Source organism: Tetrao urogallus (assembly GCF_951394365.1).
Source record: "Tetrao urogallus genome assembly, chromosome: 26".
Classification (NCBI taxonomy): Eukaryota; Metazoa; Chordata; class Aves; order Galliformes; family Phasianidae; genus Tetrao; species Tetrao urogallus.
In genome coordinates, this window is record NC_136839.1 from 1,571,656 (window position 1) to 1,587,391 (window position 15,736).

Genomic DNA, 15,736 nt, shown 5'->3' on the forward strand with positions numbered 1-15,736 from the left:
AGTCCTGGTACAGAATTGATGTCCTACAAAACTGTGACCCAGCTACGCTTTAAGCCTTGGCTCCATGGGATGATGCCCAAGGAAAGGAGCCACAAGGGATGCCTGTCAGACCATTTCCAAAGCGTTTCTTTTGCTGTTTCATCAAGTACATCAACAGCAAGTTTATAACAACACAGTCAGAAGCAACAAAGGACATGTCTGGACATTGGGGAGACAGAGATAATTGCTTCTAATGGGATTTTAAAAGAAAAATATATATATATAAAGCTTTCAACCTGTAAAAGGCACTCATTTGTGGACATTCCGGGTTTGATCCATACAGGCTATTGAACCTGCAGACACTCAGAATTTCTGCAACAGTCAGGTTCTTAGTCTGCTTTTTATTCCATGCAGTTTTTAAGGGAAATCATACCCAAACTTCAGCAGCATTGGGGCTTGCAGCTCGCTGGGCTGTGGCTCGAGCTGCCTGTGCCTTGCCAGCCCTGAGCCTGCTGCCCACACGTGTGGCCGCCCTGTGCCTCCCCAGCACCGCAGCTTGGGGAAGAAAACCCACAATTTCCACTTCGGCTTTGGAAAAAAAACAAAACTGTGCCATTTTTGAGCCAACCCAAGGGTGTCGCTCAGCCCACGCCGTGCTGCCAAAACCCGCTGCTCGCGCTCCCGCGGCGATAGAAAGAAATTTCGCGAAACAACCTGTTTGCTCGTTTCTTTCCATACAGCCGTTTATTTCAAGGTTCAAACGAAAACCAAAAAAAAAACCAAAAACAAAAACAAAAAACCAACATCGCGACAGACCGACCGACCGCACGTCCAACCCTCGCCCGGACGGCACTTCCCCTCCGCGCCACCAGGGGGCGCTGCGGAACTCCGCCAGCCGACAGCGAGCGCCCTGCAGGCGGGGTGGGCGGCGGACCCCGAGGTTGGGATCGCTGTCCCCACAGCCCCCAACAGAAACACGTAGGAAAGACGGGGGGGAATTAAAAGCAGAAGGCGTAGCTGCATGCGTACGGATTGTCTGGAAGCCGGGGAGCACGCACGGTTCAGAGCACTGAATGCTTCGGAGAGAACGGTTCGGTGCTGCTGAGTAGCATCAAAGGAAAACGTGACACCCGAAGGCAAACGCTTGGTGCGTGCAGGGGATGCGTGGAGGCCAGCAGGGACAAGGCAGCAACTTCCAAGAGAGCTTTGCAGCCTCATCCCCTGCATTTCCAGGCTGGCTTGTCAAGCCCTTCTTGCAGAGAGCAGAAAACTCGCTGCAGGATTTTCCCTACCCACTCATGTGTAACAGAAGGCCAAGCAGGAGCAAATAGTGCCTCTCCAGGATGCAAACAGGTTTAAGAAGTAAATCAAAGATGCATCACCTCTTCACAGTTTCTTAATCCATCCTCCCCACCCCCCAAACATTCAGTATCACAGTTCCATTTTATCTTGGCCCCCTCTCCCCCAAGCCACTGGGGCGCAGTGATGGACCATCTTACCTACTGCCCTCCACAGCTGTTAAGACAGAAGCTATTTTTTAAGCAGGTCTTTACGAAGCAAAGGGCGTCTTTGCCAAAGGATTTGATTTTCAAGCGCTCAGAACTTCGACATTTTAAAAACACACAGAACTGGTTGAGCTGTTTGTCTGCCCACAGACACGATGGAAAAAATCTTGCAAGTCAGAACCGAGATTTCTTACCACGGAAACCATGCCTAACAGAACCCGTAAAGCACACTCCTGTCACTGTGAGTTATGCTCCCTTCCTAACACGCACCTCTGTTATGCCAATATATGGTTGCTCCTCTCCTGGTGACACCAGCAGCACAGGGGCTGCAGCGGCCACAACCCCCAGCTCCATGTGATGCTCTGACATGGGGGCGAGTCATTTCGCTGCTGCCTCAGTGTCCCTGCAGTAAGGCATCACTGGCTTTGTTATGATGGGAGCAGCGCTGCTGAAGAGCCGAGGGGAAGAAAAAAAGAAAAGAAAAAAAGAAGAGAACAAACAAACAAAACCGATAAAGCAATATCTAAAAGTGCTAAATGTTAAAGCTGCAGCCTTCTCCAGCCCCTGAGGAAGCGATACCTTACGCTCAGGAAAACTAAATCACAGAGCACTGGCAGACTGAGCAATCTATCCATTTAAAAGAAAATATTTTCTGAAAAGTCCGCCGTGGTCTGAGCAGAGTACATTACGTGGGAAGTGTCTCATCAGAAATACTTCTCATTATGGCAGTACTTTGTGCTTCTGCTTTGAGCTTCGCAGCCTCCCAGCGCTGTACAAACATTAGCTTCTTAATCACTCATTAGGGACAATCCTACAGAGCAGGGCCATGCCTCATTGAGTAAAGTCATCCCCAACTCGCACAGCCCCTCTTGCTCCCTCCAGAGACAGCTTGAAAGGATCTCTGATTCCCAACACGAGTTCAGAGCAAGGAAGGAGAGGTCTGTGCAGAATGAAAGTGAACAGTGGTGGCTTTGCTGCCCCCAAACTCCCCTGTTTTTTGCAGCAAAGAGCATCAGCCCAGTCAGAGGGCTCTGTTTCCACTGAAGCCTTGAATTAATAACACTGGGGAGTTCATACAATAGCTTGGGTTGGAATGGACCATAAAAGATCACCCAGAATTTAGCTTTTCTTTTCCTTCAGCCTTACTGTTCCAGACTGCCAACAGTCTGAATCCAATCAGCCAAAACTGTCCAACTTTCATCTAGAATGAACACACACAAGGCCCATAATTCGCTGACATTCAGCGCTTTTATCAACTCCCAGGAGCCAACACCTCATTTCAATGTAACTGCACTCAAAGCCGGTTTCTTCCCCCCTTTCTTTTTGTTGCATGCGATTTTTCTCTCTCTTATCCACCTCCTCCTGGCCATTCACCCCCACTTGGGCGGCCTTCCATCGAGCCTGGCATCTCATCTGCGTCTGAAGATCTCCAGGGGTGCCAAGTGTTTGCATACCTCACAAGTGTTATGTCAAACTCTGCCCCTTCGGGCTGCCAAAAACCACCGCTCCAAGTTAGCAAAGCAAATACTTTCTCAGACAAGCTTAATAAACATGCCAGGAGAAAGCCTAGACTTCGTGAAGACATTGCTCACCTGATGAGGCTGAGCTCCTCAGCACCCTTTCATGCCCCAATTAGCCCCAACGTTCATTATCCCTATCTCACGCTCTCCATCGGCACGCTGCATCATTCCTGATGCCTTCAAGGAGCTGAACCCAAATTCCACACCTCTTTTCCCAACTATCAGACCAACCTTGTCTCTAATCGGTCTCGATGAAGCCATTTTTAATAGCATGAATCAATTCTTGTGACAGATAAGCCTGGTGCTTTGTACAGCACAAGGAAACTAAATTTGGTGCCCATCAGCTCTTATGGCCTCATCCCAAATAAATCCTCATTGCTCTGTGCTCTTGACTGATGACTACCAATTCACTAACGAGAGTGGGAGTGGATGTGAAAGAATAAATGGGAGCAGGAAGAGGTGGAGAGGAATAGGGAAAGGAGCAGAGAAAATGAAAGGGAAAAAGGATGAGGAGTGGGGAGAAAGAGAGCATTGGGGAAAGTGCACGGGAAGTGAAAGAGGAGGAGGAAACAAGATCTGTAGGAAGGAGGAGATTGAGAACCTGAGACCAAAGCAATCAAGCCTTCACTGGGGCCCACAGATAACCCCAGAGAAGACAGAACTGTCTCCACTCTGTAGGCTCCAATTTCAATAGCAGAGCACAAATCCATCAGCCCTAAAGCATTGCTCGCAAGCAGAGGAGAACATCACAGCAACTCTTTGCTCAGGAAACCTCTGTCTGGCACTGAATGCTCTGGAATATTCCCTTGGTCTCAGTGTGCCAGCTCACCTCCCCTGCTCAGCTGGGAGAGCTTCTATGCCATTGGGAAGACAGAGCTCCAAACTCCCAAGCACTAGAAGGACCCAAAAAAGGCTTTTCAGAGATGATTTAAACCATCTCTCATCATCTCTGTTTGAGATGATTCTTTCTGTTATATCTCAAATATCTCTATTGTATCTCAAACAGAGAAGAGATGGATTCAGTATTTTTAGTAGGAATGTAATGAAATTAAAACAAAATCTTTCAGATGACCTCTATCAAGGTGTTTGATCTATGAGCTGTATATAGTGCATATAGGTCTAGTATCAGATATGGAGTTTGGTGGCCCTGCATGCAGCAGGAGGGTTGGAGTTTGATGATCCTAGAGGTCCCTTCCAACCCAAGCCATTCTATGATTCTATGAAATGAGCCTAATTTTCATAAGATGGAAGGAAAGAAGCTTTGGGAAGACAACGTGACCCCTCTGAAGCATAAGGATGAGCACCCAAGAAGAAAAGCACCCAGAAGTTGTGTTTTAATTTCAGAAAACACCACCACTTGTCAAATTTCTGCTCTTTCCCATCACTGTTGCCCACACAAAACACAGAAGAACCAATTCCAATTTGCTCCAGGATGATCACAGAATGCCCTGAGCTTCAGCAGTGCTGCATTCAATTCAGGATTGCTGTAACGTTTTCTCAGCATTGATAAAACAGGCATCAAGCAATAAAAACCAACACCTCCAGTGTTATGAGATGGATGAGATACGAGTCACACCATTTCCACCTTCTTCACATGACTTTTAAGGGCTAGCAGTGACTTACCATCATCCTGCAGGTCCAATGGCAGTGAGACTTCAGATGTCACGGAAGGGGCCAAACTCCAGCTCTGATTTTCATCAGAACTGTCCTGCCCAAAGCCAGCATCGTGCTGATTCTCTCCTGGAAAGAGAGCAGAGCTTCATTTTAGTGAAGATACTGCCAAATCCGAAACGTATTTCCTACACTGAGAAGGGTTTCTTCCCATTTCCAACCTTCCACTGAGGTCCTCGACCAACCCCAAACTCACTTTGGTGGGTAATAAGGCTGGATGAAGCGTTCAGGGCCCAAGGCAGCTCATTTGTGCTGCCACAGAACCCATGTTGTGTATGTACAGAGTTGGAGGGCACACAAGGATGAGGTTGGAAAGCTAAGCTTCTGGCAGCCTGGCCCCAAGGCCTGTGCCATTCAATGCTCTTGCACTCAGCATCTGTAAAAAGGAGATCATGGAATCCTATCACCCCTTTCACTACAATGAGGAATCCTGTATTGTTACAGACACTGGGTTTTATGCACAAAGCACTCAGTTACAACAGGAAAAGATGTTAACATGAAACTTTAATGTAAGTGGAGCACATGTAGGCTGCATGGAGGACAAAAGACTGCTGAGCTCAAACAAAGCAAAAAAAGCCATCTTTCAACTTTTTTTGCCTTTTTTTTATTTTTTTCCTGAATACACACAGCCCAGACTGCTGATAACGGAGGTAAAGACAGCTGGCTCCTCATTCAGCACACAGCAAACAGCACCAAAGGTGAGTTTTCAGCTGATGTTAATTGCATTCAAACAGGGGAAAAAAAAAATCTAAGTTCCAAACAAGGTTTATCTTAGCAAACACAGAAACCGTGCCCTGCAGTTTGAATCAAGCACTGATGAAAAGGTAATGAAGGGCTGGAACAGGAGGGTGTCCTCCTCCCTCCACCAAGAAATGTACTGAGGAAGCAGCACTCTTTCCAGCTCTGTGCTTATTTGCTTCCAGCAGCCATCCCAGCATGCAGTCTGATTAAGGAAAAATATATATATATATTCAGAAAATAGGGAGGTTTAGGTTGGATATTAAGAGGAAGTTCTTCATATAGAAGGTGGTGAGGCACTGGAACAGGTTGCCCAAGGAGGCTGTGGATGCTCCATCCCTGCAGGCATTCAAGGCCAGGCTGGATGTGGCTCTGGGCAGCCTGGGCTGCTGGTTGGTGACCCTGCACACAGCAGGGGGTTGGAACCAGATGAGCATCATGGTCCTTTTCAACCCAGGCCATTCTAGGATTCTATGAAAATAACTTTTAGAAAGTGCATCATTCAGTATCTGCATCTCACCTCTTGTCACACCAAGAAGAAAAAGCTGCAGGTCCCCAATGCCAAAGGGCAGGCTGCAATTCCTGCTGCATGGACACACAAGTGGGAGTTGTACTGCAGAGATCTTCCATTCTTGCACCACACACATGCATTCTAATGAGCAGCCTTCCTACCTGCCATGCTGCAGTGTTGTAGGCCTGATTATTTGCAGCACTGCAACAATAGCAGCGTTGCAAGACAGCTCCTGCAAACCCACTCAGCCTTAATCCCTTACAAGAACCAAGCAAACTGCACTGTAGTGCTCCAGGCTTTTCAAGCCAACACTGAGGTAACAGGTGTTCCCCTATAACGAGATACAGGTGCAGCATTATTGTGATAACGAGCAAACTGTTTATGGTTTCTGAGTAGCAGGAGGCAGCACAGCACCATGCAGCCATTCTGGGGAGGAGCAGCTCATGCATCGAAGCGTGGCTGCAGCGCATTGCTTGGAACAAGGACCTGGGCAGCAAAGTTACTTGCAAGAATAAGTCACTGCCTTGAACATCAGGAGTAGCTGTTGCATGCATAAATCCACTGTAAGAGTCAAGCCACAGGTCTCTGTTATGGCAGAACGTTTCCCAGATGTGAAATAACATAGAGGAGGGCTTGTCACCACTGATAGAATATGCTCTTCCTTGCAGCAGGCTCACTTCCTGCATACAGGAGTGCACACCAGGCTCTCACACATTGCAGTAACCCACTCAAGAATGCAGAGGCTGCAGAATGTACATACAAGGCAGTGCCAAGCCCAGCAGGGCTCCAAACCATGAGCTACTGCAACACAAAGGCATTCTGTTTGCTTTAGCATTAGGAATATTTTTAAACTGCTTTAGAGCTGCAACACCAAAGATCAACAAATGCTCTGCACGCAGCCACTCGGTGCGAGTTACAAAGGAAGGGAACAAGGATTTGTTTTACAAACTTTCGTGCTTTCATCTCCTTTTCCATTAAGTTTATGGAGCAGCAACAGCTAGTTGAGTCCAAGCAGAAAAAAATAACCCACAACTTGTCAGGGGCCAAGCTATTGTTTTGAACGGAGGGAAAAAAAAGTAAAAACTCATTAGCTTTTAATGAAAACACGGGGAATAAAAACCAAATAGCACAGAACTCCAGCAAATAATTACCCTGCACCTGACGCAGAGCTGCTCTATCTTCCCACTCAGATCCTCAGCAAAACCCCCCCAACTCATCGTGCTTTGGAGCATGAACAACTGCAAGACTGACTCTAAGGGGGAAGAGAGAGAGGTTCCTTGGGCTTACACCTCATCCTGGGGTCCCCTGGCACTGCTTGGCTACTCCTGGGTGTGCTCAGTGCCTTTTCTTGCTTTGTGATTGTCATGGAACATAGGAACATAGAAAAGATGGGGAAGGGAGAAAAGGGGAAGGGAGGAAAGCCATCATTCAGCTGCCTGATGTTTTCTGTGGAAACAGCTTCTTGCACAGCAGCAGATAGAGAGGCTTGAAGGCACTGTGTGTAATTAACACAGATGTTTTTCGTGTGCCTCTACTGGGCAAACTGCAGAGGGACAAATCGTGTCCCCAGGGTTGGGATGCCAGGCCCAGGCATCCGTGCTGGTGGGCACTGAGCAGGGCCTGCTTGGAGGTCAGCAGGTCGTCTGCTGGAAGGTCAAGCAAAGATATTTGCAAGAAGGGAATGCAAAGAACTCAATTAGGAAGCAGTACAAGTGCTGCTGGCTGCAAGGAAGGGCCATCTGAGCTGCACTTTGTGCTCGTGGTGCTGGAAACGAGTCCTGCAGCTCTAGTAGAGCAGGGCTGGGAGCTGGCAGAAAGCTCTTAGGAGGAAGTTTTTCCCCCAGAGGGTGGTGAGGCACTGGAACAGGTTGCCCAAGGAGGCTGTGGATGCCCCATCCCTGCAGGCATTCGAGGCCAGGCTGGATGTGGCTCTGGGCAGCCTGGGCTGCTGGTTGGCAACCTGCACACAGCAGGGGGTTGGAACTAAATGATCACTGCGGTCTTTTTCAACCCAGGCCATTCTGTGATTCTTTAAGCTGCACTTTGTCCTTCATATATGTTCAAAAAGTGAATTAAAGCATCACGACAGACAGAAAGAAAAGGGACTTAAATAGGTGAAAGGGCTGCTTTGTAGAAAGGGGAGCATCTCCAGTAGCTTGTTAAGGGAACTGCAATTAAGCTCACTTGGCATGCACTGGAGGCCTTTAGGTACCCAGGGTTTCATTAAGCATCTTTTTAAAGCCCAAGAAAAATCAATACCCAGCAGGTTCCATTTACACTTTATGATAAGGAATTTCACGCCAAAGCGGAAGTAAAAATCCCCAACTCCACTTAATATTCAAGGAAACGAAGTTCCTGCTTTAAAGTAATGACTCTTCAGCATCACACTACAAAATAAAGGCCTCTGATCCAACTCCCGTCTGCCTCCATGCTCGGCGCTGTTAATATCTCTGCATTTTCAGGGACTAATTTAGCAGGAACACATTTCCCAAAGCAGAGCTGTAGAAGTATTATCAATACTATGGTTTAATATCCCTGACTACAATCAGCGCTGAAATTACAGAGAATCACATGGAAACACATCAGCAGAGACGCACCCACACAGTAAGCACAGCTCACACGCAAATATATTACAGTTTAGCTTTTGCAGTGTAGTTAAAGCTCCGTCAACGTTGCTATTATAAATTACGTACCTTTTAAAACACATTTATGCGCTGGGAAATGTATGAGGTTTCTTTTTTTTTGAATGCCTTAAAGGCTTCATCAGCTCCTAAGCACCCATATGGATTTGTGTGATTTGTCCCTATGATTAATACACCAACAGCTGAGGGTTTTGGTGCACGCAGAGTTTCTGCACTCAGATCCTAAGTTCCTTTTAGCTGCATACATCTGAGTGTGCACACGTGGTCTTCCTCCCCTCCCCAACCATACCAACAACAGCAGCACTCTTCACAAGCCACAAAAAAGAATCCTCATCTATAGATCTTGAAGTGTTTATCCCACTTAATAAATGCTTTCTTTGGGGGTGGGGGGGGAAACTACGTGCAGAAAATAACTCCTCTTTGTTTATGCTGCATTCTGTGAGCAGGACAGGTTTACTTCATTGCAGTAAGGTCAAAAGCAAAGCGTGGGACCTCCTCTCAATCAGGAGGAGCCCATTTACCCTTGTTTTCCAAACGAAAGACCCGTTTGGGTCAACAGGTGACGCGCGAATCCAACCCAAAGACTCATTTCGCACACTCGAGATCCTCTTTTTACTAATTGCACGCAGTAAAACAAATTAATGGCCCACTAACACTGCCGCTTATGGGCAAAACTGACGAGGAAATCGAAGCGCTCTCGCACGGGTTCCTCCCTGCAGCGGCGCGGGCGGCTCGGCCTGCAGTAACGCGACGCGGCCAGCAGGGGGGGCTGCAGCGCGCAGCATCGCGCCGGGCCGCCGCTCCGCAGCGCGTGGTGAGCAGAGCCGGCCGAGAGAGCGGGGCTGTGCAGCTGCGGGGTCCTTAAAGGGAGAGAAACGGGCAGGTTTGCAGCTGGGGAGCAAAACCTGTTCCTATCAAAGCCCTACGAAGGGCCTGAGCCTTCTATTGTGCCGAAAACTGTGTAAGTTTTGTCGGCTCTGAGAGAATAAGCCTGAAGAGGGCTGGAAAGCTCAGAGATCATTGAGTTAAACTGTTTTCTCTCCCTGTTGTGCAGTAGAGAAGCTTCAAGATGATATGAGAGAGAAAATAACCTGGACATGACTGATCCACATGCAAATACTCAAATCAAAGCTCTCCCACCACTGATTACGGATTTACTTCTAATAATAACAACAAAAACCACCTATTCTCATACCAAAAACACCACCCTGCATGTGATGTTCAAGAAGCCAGCAGCTTGCAAACCTTGCCTAGAAGAACACTTCAGCAGGGCTGCCCTGTGAGAACACAAAGCTCTTGCTTACAAAACTAAGCCTGTGATAAACCCAGAGGCCCACATAACTCCCCAAACCCAGGGAGACACAAAAGCTGCTGAGCTCACACTGCAACTTTGCCATTACTCCTCATTTTCTGTATCCCAGCCAGCCTCTCATGTCACTCTTCAGCTGAGCTCCGTTTTTCTCTTCCCCTCCTTTTTTCAGTGTGCATTTGCTCTCTTCCTCCCCCTCTGACTTCCTCTCTCCAGCTCCTCTCTTGCAGCCCTTGGCACCCTTTCAGTACAGGCTCTGTATATTCCGCCTCTTAAGTGGGCAGCAGCTACACAGAACAGCTGCTGACAGGGGAAGCACAGCACATCTCAGCCTGGTTAGGAACAAGCCTGAAACTCGGAGCAGCAGCAGATTCCCACGGGATGTAAACAAGTAAACAAGATTTATCCTTTCTTTTATGACCTGGTAACGCACCAGTGAAATACAAAGCCCACCCAACGCCAGCAAAACCTGCTAAAAGCTACGTACAACTTCTGGCCACTAATAAATTAGTGCTGGTGAGGCTGCTTGAAGAGGCAAAGCCTTCATTGAAAGAATACAGGGGACACTGAGGAACAGGGAGATCACAAATCGGCACTTTGGTTCATCTCCTGAGTTAGCAGCTGTGCTAAGGATGCAGCAAAACAGCAGCTGAGAAGCTGGGCCCTGTATTTGTGCACTGCAGTAACTCACAAGGCAGTTCTACAAATGCAGCTTGGTAGCTAAAAAGGTGTCTGCATCAATGGTAGCGGAGAGGAGTAGCTCTGAGCAATGCTTGTTGCAGCTTCAGGAGGCTCAGCCTACGTCTGTAGCCAAAACCTTTCTGAGCAAACAGGGAAGAAGTGGGATAAACCCACAAGGGAGCTGGAGGTTAGCAAACATATTCCAATGACAAGACACAAGGAGGCTGTCTTGCCCGTATCTGCAGCAGTTTTCGCTGTTGAGAAAAAATAAGAACAGAGAGTGCAAAGATGAGAGCTGGGAGCACACAGCAGGGCGATGGGCATTCCAGGGAGTGGAGGAGATGCTCATTAGGCATTTGGGATAGGGCAGAGGGTGATTTTGCAGTTGTGCTTCAGGAGGGAGTCTTAGTAAAGGGCAGAATTACTGCTCTACAAGGCAAAGCAGCACTGAAGTCACAGTGGGGAAGGGAAAGTGCCTGAAAACTCTGGATTTGGACAGGCTGAAGGGTCGGTAGGGGGAACTCAGAGCTGTGCTCCAGCCCCAGTCCCAGCAATCAAAGGCTCAGAAAGCAACAGGCACCAATCTTCCCAGCACAGCTCAGAAGCATTCCTCATCCTAAAGGCTCCCATCCATCTCAAACCTGAGAACCTGCATCCTTTACCCCTGGTTTTGTAGAGCAAAAGGGTACCTCACCCACTAGGAGAAGGCACCTGAAATACAAGGAGTATTTTATTAACCAAGCAAAGTGAGAGCAATAGAAGTTATTAACTTCCCAGGGCTCCCCAAACCGCCGTCTGTATATGCAGCATCTTCACTGCCATTTCTATCCCTTCCTCTTTAAGGTGCATTGCTTTGTTCTTTGGAGCCCAGGATGCCCTGAAGTCCTCCACGGAGGGCAGCACAGGGCAGTGATGTGAGCTCTGTCCTAAGGTGTTACAGCTCAGGCTGCTTTCAGAACTCTATGGGCATTTGCTTCTCGATTCACGGAACAGAGCTTTCTAAGAAGTGCACAGGAATCCAAACCCAGAAACTTTCCTGAAGTCTGCAGAAAGCCTCAAACCAATGGACTGGCTTTAAAAAAAAAAAAAAAAAAAGCATGGATGTTGCCTTCATTCACCCAATTCTCAAGGCCTGCAAGTTTTGAATTTGAACGCTGAATAACCCAAACAAACCTCTGGTGGCTGCAACCTGGCTTCCCAACCCTATTATAAATTCCACAAGTTCTTCATTTGCCAGCTGAGTGAAGCTAATAAACCTTTCTGTTCAATCAGGTGATGTGTTTGTTTTGGGCTTAGCATCCATTTTGAACGCGTGACACACAAAGCAGAGGAACCAAAGTTACACATCTCTTGGTTTATCTGCCCACAGACATCAATAGGAGCACCCACATGCCTCCACAGAGCCCAGGTTTGCTCCTGGAATCGTTGCTCACCTCCAAAATCTGTGCATAAGGTAACAGCATCATTTATAAGCCCATATAAAAGCAACACCATGCAGCTGCTCAGTCTGTACAACTATGAAATGAGAGATCTGGATGCTAGAAGCACTTTCTTCATAGACTAGCTTGCCCATATAATGCACATAGAGAGGAGAACTGCACTCTTGGAGCTGCAGGAAGCAAAGCTCAGTGCTAACAAAGGGAGCTGTCAGAAGTGTTGATGTTAAAGCTTTTCTTTTTTAACTTAAAGAACATGTGCCTTTGTGTATATTCTATTTTCCATTAATTAACTCTGTCCCACACACCACCCAAACACATCCTGGACTTCAGAAGGCATTCTAACCCACGTTTTGTGTTTTCTTTTTGTCTCTCCATGTTATGACATCTCGAGGATTGGAGCTGGCACTCGTGTTTATAAAGCAGGGGGATTCCACGCATGGCGACAGGATGGATATTTTAACAATATGGTACAAATATTGTCAATTTGCTATTTTTTCCCTTGCCTTTTCCAACACATCATCAATCTAGAGCGGGTTTCTGTGCGTGAACCCTGCTTACCACTGAGCCGGAGCCTCTTGGCATGGATGCAAAGAGGCTTTTTTATAAATAAAACTTAAGAAAATCACCATGCACTCCATTAATTCAGGAACACTCCGCCTCAGCTTCAAAGGGGATCTTTACTGTAAAGATGGTGTTTTTGCTGCTTTAATGATTTGCTACTTGTACTTGTCATAACTACATGAACCAAGTATGCAATAGCAGGGAGCAGCGGTTCCGCCTCCCCTCCAGTTTGATTCAATAGATTTGAGGTTGCATAGAGGAAAGCTACTTCATAAATCTGATACTTAAGGCCATTGTACAATGCCAGTTAATGAAAGGAAGCTGCCTGCGTGCCTCAGCTATGCGGATCTCATGCACTGCTATGGCATCCAGCACCTTTAACAGCTAGCCACCACGAAGCACTGAGCCAAAGCAAGCAAGACCAGAGGTAAAATAATACATGCTCCATCTAAATACTATATACCAGAAGAGAAGGGGCCTAAGGCTTTCCACAGTTCCTTAAGCCTGTGGCAAAACATGAAGGCTCCTGATTTTTGAGGTGTGTTTTATCCCAGCACATCCCTTATCCCCACGCTCCATGCCATACGTTTCTATCGATTCCTCCCTCAGGGAGGAGAAGCTTTGAAGCTGAAGGTCTCAGAGGTGGGAGAATCAGGAGAGCTGGACCCAACTCCTGGATGTAGATACTCTAATGCCTTGGGAACAAGTTTGGAGCCTCAGCTTTCTTCAGCTTAAGAAATGGGAGCAACAATACCTGTTCCCTCCGTTTTGAACATTTGTGAATACTTCAGTGATCATTTACATTCAGAAATGACCCCTGCAGAAGCTCAGATGTTTTAAAACCACTTGGAATGAATGCATTTCTGATTGAAAAAGTGACAGTGTTACCATAAACGCAATGGAAACAACTTCTTTCTCAGTCCTGGGGAGGCAGAGCCACATTTCCTCCATCTCCAGCAGCCTGAGCCTTCATACAGAGCATCAGAGGAGCTTTTGCTCCTAAAGATCTCCAAATGCTGCACAGACACCCATGATTTCAACTAATTCACCTGTACCAGTGGCCATATTATAGTCTCCCTTTGTGCTCATCAAACAGTGGATACTTTCAGTTTTAGTAACAGAGCAGCTGAAGCACAACAGCAGCAATTCAGTGCCGAGCTCCATTCCAGCAAAGCCAAACTTCAGCCCCACTGCAGAGCTCTCTTATTTAGACACAAACCCACCTTCCCTTTCCTAACCCTTCTCTCTGCAGTGCTCCCCACCTCTCCCCAATGAACCATCTCCTCTTGCCTGCAGTTTCCCCCTCCCTCCGTGAATCCCAATGCATTGCAGTACCCCAGAATGGCCTGGTGCTGCTCCCTCACACCGCTCCTTTCCTGCTCAAAGCTGATGCAGAACGTTTCCCCTGCACTCAATTCTGAGTTGAGAAGCACAGAAAGCAACCTGAGTGAGGTGTAGAGCAGATCCAGGCCTCAGGTGGGATTTTCTTGGCCAACTTCCCTTGGTTCTCATTCCACAAAGAGAAGGTTGCTGCAAGACAGCAGGGCTGTGCATGCACAAAATACATAAGGGGCACAAAACGCTTCACAAATGCAGTCAACCTTCCTCCAAAAGGAAACGAGTCACTCTTGTGCTCTGTTCAAAAAGCACCAAAGGAACCAGGCACCAATATCCTGCACTTCCACACTGCAGCCAACAGCATCCCTGGGTGCACTGCACTCTGTTCAGCTCTACCCTTCTGAAACTGGACTGCTCTACCCAACCCATCCTCAACACTGCTGCTTTTTCTGCTTGCTGGGAGATATCAGGTGTGATTCTATTAATTTTGGCCAATACCAGAACCCAGCAGGTGGGAAAACTGCAACCATTGAGGTCTTCATCTTAAGATGAGCATCTAGTAAGAGCATCCCAAACCTTCTAAGCATCAGTCCTTCCTTCGTTCCCCCTCTCCCCCCCCCCCCCCCCAGTCAACCTGTTATTTAATTTGCAGCTAGGCAGAAAACTCATGCAATCCTCTTACCCATACATCCCACATGAGATCTTTGTCATCTGTTTGGCCTTTTAAAAGAAGGCAGAACCCCACACTCATTCTCCAGTTCTTTCCCACCCAGCACACACCAAGTCCCATCACCACCTCTCTTTCTCCCACAGCATCATTCCCTGGAGACAAGCTTATGTCCCAGTCCACATTATGCTGAATTTTTAGTTCATTTCCTCAGGATATCCTTGGATCTCCAAAATGGCAGTGAGATGAGTTCAGTTTGCTACGCACCTCAAGACCCAACTGCTCATGCAGTAACTCCACGCAGCTCTCTGTGAGCTGCACGCTTCATTTACAAACCAACTCTGCACTTCTACCAACCAATCTATCTAACATTTAGATTTCCATCTCCATGAAAGAACGTGATATTTCAAACAGAACAAAAGCACATCCCTCCTCCACCCTCTGAATTGTATGAACTTTCAAAATTGAAAGAGGAAAAAAAAAAAAAAACACAACTAATTTTGAGCCCTTTTATGTGTTCTAATCCTTTCTCACTTTTTTTTTTTAATTTTGAGCACAGCTGTCTGTTGTACTTTCTCAAATGATGCCAGATGCTGGGTTCATCAACCGAACGCACGAAAACAATGGTTTGAAAGCAATTAGAAGCACCGAGGCTGCACTGAGGCTCATATTAAAATGTGATAACACTGTTCTAAGGGGAATTGCAGCGCTGCTGCATTTCTGACATTTCTGTGCTGCCAGACAGGCAGGATGTGCTGGAAGTGGGCCCTGATCAAGGAGGTAACGTAGTGGAATTTATTCCTGGAGTAAATGAAGGATTAGCCGATTCAGAATGCTCACGGGGGCTTTTTAATTACAGCCCCAGCTCCCACCTCATTTGAGCACTGGCAGATCCTCGTTTGTGCTCACCTACGGCAGTCATTGCTTGCAGTAAGCCCCCAAAACCACACGCCTTTGCCACAGCCTGGTTGTACCCTACTGTCCCAAATCGGACATCAGAGCTCAGCTACACCGATCCCATCTGAAGTCAAAGGAGTTCCAGGTCAGCCATGAGGAAATGCAAACCCATCAGCTGCCCTGGATGTGCAGAAGTCCTCACTGACACTGCAGGCACCCTGCAAAGCCTAAATCATCACCCACATTACTGCAGAAATGGAGATCAAAGTGGTGAGCAG

General features: G+C 47.3%; 1 protein-coding gene across 1 annotated transcript in view; it reads right to left on the reverse strand.

The window, feature by feature from the left end:
- The window catches only part of SKAP1 (src kinase associated phosphoprotein 1), a gene marked incomplete at both ends in the record, with an annotated part of 120,640 nt that overhangs the window by 89,548 nt on the left and 15,356 nt on the right, over positions 1-15,736 (reverse strand). The window contains 1 exon segment of the mRNA XM_079546980.1: positions 4,628-4,744. Within this exon segment, the coding sequence (XP_079403106.1) occupies positions 4,628-4,744 (117 nt within the window).